The sequence below is a fragment of the Rhododendron vialii genome, chromosome 11a (genome assembly GCF_030253575.1).
Source record: "Rhododendron vialii isolate Sample 1 chromosome 11a, ASM3025357v1".
Classification (NCBI taxonomy): Eukaryota; Viridiplantae; Streptophyta; class Magnoliopsida; order Ericales; family Ericaceae; genus Rhododendron; species Rhododendron vialii.
This window is the reverse complement of record NC_080567.1, coordinates 27,061,506-27,071,868: the sequence shown is the minus strand read 5'-3', so window position 1 is coordinate 27,071,868 and position 10,363 is coordinate 27,061,506. Positions and strand designations below refer to the sequence as shown.

The 10,363-nt window shown below is 38.5% G+C and overlaps 1 protein-coding gene across 3 annotated transcripts; it reads right to left on the bottom strand.

The window, feature by feature from the left end:
• Window positions 1-3,615: 3,615 nt before the first annotated feature.
• On the bottom strand, window positions 3,616-9,961 carry LOC131308685 (ATP-citrate synthase alpha chain protein 2). Of its 3 annotated transcripts, none has more exons than XM_058335659.1 (13): window positions 9,836-9,961; window positions 9,575-9,727; window positions 7,851-8,027; window positions 7,605-7,766; window positions 7,135-7,215; window positions 6,668-6,719; window positions 6,111-6,225; window positions 5,910-5,991; window positions 5,273-5,368; window positions 5,064-5,165; window positions 4,849-4,965; window positions 4,650-4,766; window positions 3,616-3,981 (listed from the first exon to the last, which is right to left on the bottom strand). In XM_058335659.1, the coding sequence occupies exons 2-13, from the start codon at window positions 9,671-9,673 to the stop codon at window positions 3,910-3,912; spliced, it is 1,272 nt and encodes a 423-aa protein (XP_058191642.1). In that variant the 5' UTR covers window positions 9,674-9,727; window positions 9,836-9,961; the 3' UTR covers window positions 3,616-3,909. The 3 variants fall into 3 exon arrangements, with proteins under 3 accessions (XP_058191642.1, XP_058191644.1, XP_058191643.1); XM_058335661.1 differs by lacking the exon at window positions 9,836-9,961 and having other exon boundaries at window positions 3,616-3,848; window positions 3,879-3,981; window positions 9,575-9,825; XM_058335660.1 differs by having other exon boundaries at window positions 9,575-9,878.
• Between the last annotated feature and the right edge of the window lie 402 nt (window positions 9,962-10,363).

Here is a 10,363-nt window from a genome sequence, read left to right as displayed (position 1 = left end):
TCCAGAATATGTTTAAGATTGTTTTGTTTCTTTGAGAACCCAACAGGCCAAATACAGAAATGTATCATTTCAAGGAATGTTAGGGGAATGCATGCTTCTTTTACTTCTAAGTTCTCTAACAAGGGAGGGAGAGAGAGAGAGAGAGAGAGAGAGAGAGAGAGAGAGAGAGAGAGAGAGAGAGAGAGAGAGCTAACAGAATGATTCATCATTCATGAAACCTACCAAACCAAGCAAACCACATATACGTTTAATTTCTTAAGACCATATGATAGCTAGCCCAGCCCAACCAAATTAACCAAACCAAAGGGCCCTGCCCAAATAAAATGAACCACCTATTACATCCAACTAAGGTATAATAGGACCCTGATCCATTAAATTAGGCTGCCTAAACCAAAGGAAACTACTTCATGCAAACACAAAACATGATCAAAAGCTAAAACAACATGCAAATTAATTAACTCTAAAACCCTAGCTAGACCATGCAAACTCAAATTAACCCAAGACCCAAACCACATTGCTGATCAATCTCAGTCACGGGGAACCACCGCCGGCGGATCCTCCGTTGCTGCCAACGGCTCCTCCGGCACATCCAGTGCCGCCCGGGAAGAACGTGCAGAAGGTTCCCGGGCTGGGAGACCCAAATCTGAAGCCCGGGCTTGGGAATGACCCACTGAAGCCCGGGCTTGGGAATGAACCACTGAACCCCGGGCTGGGAAGTGTCCCACTGAAGCCAGGAGTACCAAAGAAGGTCTGAGGCTCATCAACGCCCTTGTCGTTGCTCTTGAGGGTCCTTGCTCCTTCACCACTGGATGCAAAGACCATGAGAGCAACAGTGAGGATCAGCACCACCTTAGTAACTCTCTCCATCTTTAAGACCTCTCTCTCTATCTCTCTCTCTCTCTCTCTCTCTTGTGTTACGAAGGCTTTGCAATACCAATTTATAGGACAGAATGACTAGTATGTTTCCAAAGGGAACCGGTGGTAGTAGTAAATGCTTCTGAATTTGATTCCTCTATTGAGAGCATCCGCAATGGGTTTGTTAACTAGTATATATGTTAATTGTGTGTGTTAAGATTTAACAAATAAAATTGTATTTTTTGTGCCACAATGCTTGTGTGTTAGAGTGTGCTAAATGTAGTAGTGTGTTTGTATGGTTATCAAGTTTAGCAAAGAAGTTAACAAACAATAAGTGGGTCCTATCCCTATAAATTCAAATTTCAACCATAAAACATAAATGCCCACACTACTTTCTTTTTTGAAAACTTACCGTTAACTTGATTTACCGTTGCATTTTTCATTATTTTTCTATATATGTGTTGAACACCAAAGGTCAGAATAAAGGCAAAATAGGCAATGGAATTTCATGCTCTGAACATAATTCTTTTAAATGGGAAGTGGAGTGGTAGGAACATGGCCGTTGGCCTTTTCTTCATTACAGAAAAATGACGTTGGTGACATATAGTCATTGTAAAAGTTTTTATTATAGCCATTGTTTTGATACATTATTTTAAAGAGTTAACACACTCCTAACTAACCCATTGAGGTACTCATATATATACTAACACACTTTTAAGTTAACACACACTTGTAGGACTCATTTTTTATTCTAACACATACTTTAACAAACATTTTGATACACAAATATAACACACCCATTGCGGATGCTCTGAGTGCAGTTAAACTCATCAAACAAAACTCACAAAGGGTAATTATTCAGTGCTCATACAGAAGAACCCTTTCAAATTACTTGTACGTCCCAGGTGTATATTGGTTGGAATGTTGGTGAAACTTCATGAGGGGTTTATTTACTTTTTCATTTTTCTTTTCCCGACGGTCAAGGATGTCTGAGCCAACTTACGCGCATCTCAACTATTCCTCTCCCAGGTCCAGTCAAAGACAAGCCATTTACACCAGGACTAAGGAATTCACAAAAGATTTTTCGCTTGCAACCTGACCCCAAGAGATTGTCAAGTTTCGAACTCATAAAGTCTTGTTTTACAGCTCATCCCCGTTGCCACCCGACCTACCCCTCATACTTTTGTCATTTTTTTTTTCTTGATTTGTAGTGCCATACTTCACGAAATATGTGCTGTTATCATGAAGAATTCAAGGAGGGTTGAGTCTGGAGTAATCGGTTATGAATTTACTGATGCCCAACTAACCAGAACTAAATGTAATTTACAACAAGTTCTCCAAAAGGCCTAGCTGGACAGACAGAGTGATGCGTAAATGCCTTTAAAACATTTCCCATTACCTTTGTGTTGGTTCTGGACAACTACAGCTACCCTCTGCCATTTTCCACAAAAGGGTTTGACCAAAATTAAGGTTGTTGGGTATGGTTATTGCAAGGATTAAATCCATATCCATCACTTCAAGTTTTTTTCTTTGTATGGTGGTTTTTTTTTTTTTCTTTGTGTGTGTTTCTAGACTTCTGGGCAAGGGCAGAGAGACTCAGGCCCGTTCTTCTAAAGAAAATAAGTGTACTTATTTTTTGAACGGGCAGAAAGACTCAGGCCCTAACCCCACTTTGAATTTTTAATTTGCACCAACCCATTTTAGTAAACTAATGGTGGCAAATGGGCTTTCTCCTACATTCAAAATCCAGAAATCCCCGAACTCATTCTGTCATCCAGCATGATTATGGTGCCTAAGGGTGGTGATCCGTTATGAGCTTACTTTCACAAAGTTTACTACTCCCTCTGTCCCAAATTGCTTGATCTTTTCGGTTAAGATGCATGCAAAACTAATGTCTTAATGCGAATTTTCACACCATTTAAATATCTCATTAAGATGAAAAATTTGGTGTCATTTATTTTTAAAAATAAATCTCATAAGTACATTATTTATTTTGCATGCAAAATGCACAATTATCCAAAAAAATTGAGCAATTTGGGACGAAAGGAGTAACCATAAGACAACAAAAATGAGATTCAAGGTCAATCTTTGATTTAACAGCATTTTGGCAAACATCTGCAAATCCTACTTTTTTCTTTTGATAATGTCTGGGCCAACTTAATTCGCACAACTCGACTAATCTTGGGGCCCTAAAGTTACCGACGGAGCAAAGTCTCAAACTTTGACCACCAGGAGTTCGCTTGGGGTTGCCTGTGGATCCTACTTGTGTGGTACCGGCATTCTTGTCAGTCTAGGCCTCCCTTGTCGGATAATTAGAAGTAGATGCTAATAAAAACCTCAACCAATGCCCACACTTGGCATGTAAATTTGGTTACGCGCCAATGAATTGATTGGGCCAAATTTCAGGACAATTGGATTGGATCAAAATCGGGCTAGCCACAAAACCTAATGGAAGCGATGCAAGCTAAGTCAAAGCCCAACCCGGCCCAGTAGGAACCTGATGTAGACCAGTAAAGTCTGGCCCGTTTTACATACCGCATACGTAAGCACGCTCCATGAAGTTATTTCTGTTCTTGTTTCAGTCTTTTAATGTCCAAGATGTGAGAATTTACAATGATTGGGGAATTCTGGAAACAGTAGCAATATGCAAGAGAGAGAGAGAGAGAGAGAGAGAGAGAGAGAAGAGGAAACAAGTATAAAATGATCAAATGATGAATTGGAACGATTGAATAAACTCGAAAAACAGTTCCAAGGTAACACTTCCACAAATCACACTTTCCGGATAATTTTTTTATTTATTTTGGAATTCAAAATGGTTTTGGAAAACTATGCCAGATGTTTTTGAGCAACTCGGTTACAAAACAATTTTACCCGTGGGGTATCGATGCATATGAGTTTTCTACATAGCTGTGTGTGTACACCAAACCACAAAGGTCTGCCATCAAGAAAGTACTTCCGATGAGAAAAGGATCACACTGAATTAGTTTCTTAGCATTTTCAAAAAAAAAAATTAGTTTCTTAGCTGGTTGAAGGAGGCAAGAAAAATGACAAAGGCTACGCTGCAGACATTATGCAATCAATTGCTTGCTTGCAAATGCCAGTCATTGTAGCCTCAGGCCCATAAACCTGCAAAAAAAATTGAAATTGAGAGGTTTAACTTGCGGGTATGAAAGACATTAATAATACTAATTAGTAAAGATGATGATAAAAGAAAGGAGGGGGGGGGGGGGGGGGGGGGGGGGGGGGGAAATCTTCAGAAATGTCATTCTGAAGTGTGGAGTTCCAAACTCAAAACATACGTAGAAAGCAGAACAGAACTAAGGTTATCGAGAGTATTCGTCAACGATAAACTAAAATACTCAATTTGGAGTACCATCAACAATGCAAGTAACACAGAGATTACGTACCCCAATAATTCGTAGGCTAACTAGAGTCTGAGCCACAAGCAAGCACCTTTTACTTTCGGGAATGCTTTAATCAATAATTAAAGCAAAAGGCCAATCGGCATTTGCTATGGGCTTTCGGTTATGCACAAACTTAATCCCACGGAATCCGAGTAATTAATTTTGTCAATCAAAATTGTGAATGAATATAACCTACAGCAATTTGCAAATGGACTGATGGACATAAAGTTCCAAATTTTTGAAGAACTGAATTTGTAGATTTGTATGCCATTAGCTGCATTCACAAATGCAAATGCGAGCATGAGAATCTTGATACCTATGTATCCAAACTTATCTTCTTCTCCTCTTTATCTTATTACTCCGAATATTACTATTTGCTAGAAAAAATACCTCCAGGGGAACCCCCAGTTCCTCTCCCAAGGCACGCATCTTTGCCAACCCAGTCTGATAGTTGGGACCACCTCTTCGAACATAGATGTGCATTCTTGATGCTTTTAACTTGGATTCCTGTATGACATATATTGATATCAGTTTAGCATAGACTATTTACCAGAAGTAGGAAACTTCAAATAATTCAACTCAACACGACCTTCTCTCTGAGGGCCCGAATAATCCCATTGAAAGTTGCAGCAACGTCGGTGAAATTGGCAATACCTCCTCCAATTAGAAGGGCTCTCTTACGACCATCAGGGTCTGCCGTGGCACACTATGATTGATAACAAAGGGATGCTTATTTATTTTAAACATGCACTATCAGAATTTCTGTTTGAAACTTCGATACAAGGAAGAAGACTGATATCTTACATCAATAACAACTCTGGCATATTGCAGAACCTCCTCCTCATTTGGAGCTCCACTATACTCTGCATAATTACCAAGTTCTGAAGCATAACCCAAATCTCCAACCTGGTTAATTAGCATCATTAGTAAATAATAGCAAACCATTTAAAGGGCCTCACTTTGCATCTATGCAAGAAGAAATGGCAGATAGAAGGTGTATAAAAAGCACTTACTGTATCGGCATATATTACACTAGCACCACCTCCAGCTACCATTGTCCAAATGCGTCCTTTCGGGTTCAGCACGGTAAATTTCAGAGAGGCACTAGTCTGAAACATAAACATGATGAACCCAAATTCATGATTTCTGATACTGATAGTGCGAAGCAAACTCCATTTCCATAACTAAACTCTTCCATAGAATTGGAATAAACTAGGGCATAACATTAGCTCAGAAAATGATGGAGCTAACATGCTTATTTTCCCAACACACTTCATGCACTCAAGTAACATTCTTAAAATAACGCACGTGTTTATTGGAAAGATGTCTAGCCCCTGCAGACTGGGGCTTTACATGCGAAAGCCATATCAACAAGCCAATTTATGTATCAACTTTTTTTGGGTTTTAAACTTTTAACATAAAGGGCTTTATAAGCCGTTAGTTACTTTGTCCCTAGGTCAGGAGCCTCAGACTTACTACCTATATCCAAAAGCAAAACAACAGTCCATTTTCACACTTTGCTATAAAAATTAAAATCACCCAAGCTTACTGGAAGAATTATCAATACCAGCTTTTTCTGTTGCCCAGCAAATCATATATGTCAACTCATCATAGGAACTCTCTCATAAACATGAATGAATACGCACTTACCTTTTCGTCCAATGAGTTAATGAAGCTTTCTGTAGGACTCAGAACTCTTCCGAAGGGGAGAGGAAATTTTATGTTACCCCACCTGGGTGCATAAACATATCGATAGCATCACAACAGGGTGGTTTTAAAAGGAATATTTCACCAGTCAATATTTCTGATTAAACAGAGAAAGCATAATTCCCATCAAATGAAGAAGTTCACTTTTTGAAGTTCTTAAAGGCAGCAGTGTCATCCAACTCTCCCCTCATATCCAATGGGCATGGCTCCCCATTCACCAGGGTAAAGGGATTCATCTCAACGAAACTGAAATCCAGATCTACAGACAGAACAGACCAAATATCAGAACAAATATCATGTGGGCAATGTCAATGTTCTAAGAGAATGCTTTTTTTAAACAGAGCATTAACAGAAATGGAAATAATTCTAAATCCCTATCTTTGGTGACAAGGACCAATGAACACAATTATATCCCATTGCAAGTCAAATTAAATCTTAGACTGTAAACATCCCTCATGTTTTTGTATGCACTAAGTACTTCAATGTAGGGAGTTCTAAATTACATGAGCATGATTTCTTATATACTACAAGTCTTGGTGCGAGCAAAGATCATTTGATCTCCGAGTAGCACATACCTTTGAAAATACCAAATACAACGACACACTTTACTTAGTTGTGGGACAAGCTAGAACCTTTAGAGCATAGTTTATCATATTTAGGATAAAAAGCAAATAATAACTTCATCCCCAAATAATACGTACCTTGGAAAACAGCAAATACGCCAATTATGAAATCACCAATTTTACCTCGAACCTGAGTAAAAAAAAATGTATGATTATCATCCGGATATGAACTGAAAAAGAAATTAGATTTGCAAAAAATTGAAGCCTGAAAGTAGAAATGCAGAAACAAAGGACTTATTGGAAGACTGGAGCATTCAAAAGTCAACTAAAGACGGCAAACAAGAAACAGATAAAGAAATATGCTGCCTCTATTTACTTTTACGTTTTCAGCGAACATGGAAAACCTTGAAAAGATAATAACTTAAACCTGAAAAGCAAACCAACTTCAAGATTACTATTCCAAATATTTCAATCATGCCAGACTGTGTAAAGAATTGTAAGTAGTTCACAGTGCGATGTACACAATAAAAAAGTGGGGGTGTGGAAGAAGTTTCTATTTGAAAACCAATTCAAGTGCCGTAAAGTAAGAATATGTAAGAACTCACCTCCAGTGGAAGTGTCGCAATCAGAGGAGCACATGCCTCCAGCGTCATAGGTTTCTCAGTTGGAAGGAAGATAGTTTTTACCTGCAAGAATCACAAATTTGAATAAACGACATGTTTTCACTCTCAAAGCCAATTTATATGCAATCATTGATGAACTAGGAAACATAGACATGAACTTGAGAAGGTGAGACAGGCAGACAGCATGAAAGGATACAGAGGCTGTAACAATCCTAAAATCTTCAGGGGATGGCCATTAGTGACAAAGAAAATGTCTTAGCCAAACCGGGAATAGATTACATGCATGAATTATTAGTCCGACATTGGTGTGTCTTACTGTGTGCCAAAACAGCTGAAACGATTTAAGATAGAATGCCTTGAAGAGAACCCGTGCTAGCTATTTGATGACAGAAAGTCAGCCAAATAAAAAGTAGAATCCTACTAAACAACAAGAAGATATTCTATCAACTTACCTTATCCCAATTCTCTTCAATTTCAATACCTCCACATTCTGAAAAGCTAATGGTACAGCCGAGCCTGTCAGATACAATCGAAAGGTAGTATTCTTGGTCGTGGGGAACAAATGGTTCGACAATGAATGTGGTAATTGGTGCCTTGCAGCCACCCATCTCAACCTAGAGGATTTAGTTCACATGTAAGTAGAAAGGAATCACACGACTAAAAGTAACAGTTTGCAGTAGTCTTATTTTGCTGATCACCTCCACACCAAGGCGCGTTTTCACAAACTCAGCAACTTGAGCTAGATCTAAATTCAACGCCACCAACCCACTCTTCCCCCGCTTCCCAAACAACATATCAGGCTTGACAACCAATTTTGTTGATGAAAGCCATGGTTCTTTGTTTGTCAACTCTGTGAATTCTGTGGACTCATTCACCTGGGAAAAAAAGTAGTTTGAATGACAGCTTTATTGACACAGATAAAGAAACCACACAAAAATTCTTATCATAGGACAGTCTAACTAACATTTTACCAGCAAACTCAACATGATCCATTGATCTAAGACATAACTGGCAACAAAACTGCAACCGGTACCATAAAATAACTTAACAAGTATTTAACACCTCACTACGAAGAGTTGAATATTGTGAAAGTAACAGAAACGAAAGAACAAAAGAAAAAATTAGGAGCCATGTAGTTTGTTTACGCAAAGAGTTAAGTGGAAAATTGTGCTCTTCAAATATTCCAAAGTCTAATATTGTACTTTTCAGTAGAGTGACAAGTTCTATTTTCAACATTTCTATGTGTCTGTGAGTCCCAGATAATAAAAGTTACCCTTCCATTTTACTTCAATTCTCTAATTCAACCTCTATCAGCAACTGACTGATAGCTGAAGAAAATAAAATCAGATTCAATAATTCTATAATGCATGTGTACTCATGAATTATTGCATTTCCCAGAGTCCACACTAATACTTGAAAAATCTTATTCCTAAAATGATCTTGTTGACCTTGAGTCTCCCCATTATGCTAAATCATTTTCACTTGTCAATCCCATCTTATCTGTTTACCTATCTTAGACTTGCAATCTTATTACCTTTTCTAGCGGACCATGCAACTATGAGTAGGAAGCATCAATCTCAAATTCGAGCTAAATATTTTTTGGTAACTACTTTTAAAATTGCTATGTCAAAAAGCTTAAAAGCGGAGTCCAGACACGGGAGCAAACTGACTGAAGGAGAAGGAATGACCTACAAATGCATCAAAATTTCTTGAAAAATAGCTCCCCCCCTCCCATCCTTGGAACCCAGGACACAACCAAAAGGGCTGCCTCTCAGCTCTGCTTCACCTCTGGGCTTTCATATGGGGGCTCAACTTCCTAACTCAAGTTTTTTAAGTTGATGTGGTCTGTAAACCCTGAATTAGGAGAGCAAGCCTCGCCTCTGGACCTTTTCCCCGCATGGAGACAGCGTCGCAGGTTTTGTATGGCATGCGGAATGGTTACCGCAGAGGCCCTGAACTTGCTAGCTATTTAGTTCCAGACTAGCAAAACATCCAACACCCATCAACTTTCACCGAATGTGTTTAAGTGACTAAAACTAGTGCGTAGATTCCGGGGTTTGCCTCTGGTTGTTATGGTAATGCATCGGTGATGGTGTTGGTTTTAAATTTTTAGTACACAGATGATAGATAAAGTTACGATTTGGATACATCATACAAGAACAAAGGTCAACTTAAAGCGAAATTGCTTGTACTTCCTAAAGCAAAGACAAAATAAAAAGTACTACGAAAATTGCCATCTCAAAAAGCCTCAAAAGCAGAGTTCACACAAGGGAGCTAATTCACTGAAGCCTGAAGGAATGATGAAAATCAACAGCAATGCGACAAAAAATTAAAAACATAAAAATGCATAAAGAAATCACAACAGTTCGAAGTATACGAGCTGACAAAAACATTCGTAGAGAGTAGTAGTGATTAGGTATACCTGAGCAGAGCAGATCTGGAGATCAATCCCTGCGATCCTCTTCAAGTGCTCCTTGAGAATCCTTTTGGAATCGTACTCTCTTATCTTCTTCCGCGCCATTTCACCTCGATAGACTATTGCTCTTCAAGAATTCTCCGAGGGAAAATACTCCACCTGGATTGAACGATCTTTACGGCGGTATAAACCAGTTTTATAAAGAGGGAAAGAAATTGAGATCTGATTCCGACGGAGGATTGCTTTGAAGGAAGAAAATGGACTTACCGAACTCAACAGCAGGCGACAGAGAGAGAGAGAGAGATGATGTGAGGTGTTGATGTGGTTGGTGGGCTACTTAAATCCAACGTGGATGGCACCTCAACAATGCTAGTCCACTGCACATCACGTGGGCCTATCTAGGCTCCATATAAAATTTGGAACTTTTTTTTTTTTTTTTTTGACAAGTCGAAAAAATTTTTGGAACTTAAAAAAAGAAAAGGAAAAAAAAAATCTTTGTATTGTTTGGTTGGAAGAGAAAAAGAGAAGAAAATAACAATTTTAAATTTTGAGAATAATAAATTTTTCCACTCGTTTTATTTTATTTTCCTTTCTTTTCTTTTTCACATATTCCAAACAGAGCCAGTTTCGCTCCTATAAAGTAACGAAGGTCTCATAAAAAAATATTTTAAAATTCATAAATATTTTTTAATATTTTTGTGAAATTTGAAATAGGTCTCACGTAGCATGCAGTGAATCTGTGCGATGAACATGTGCGGTGGGCCTCAACTCAGTGCACCCAAATCTCAAAAAAGA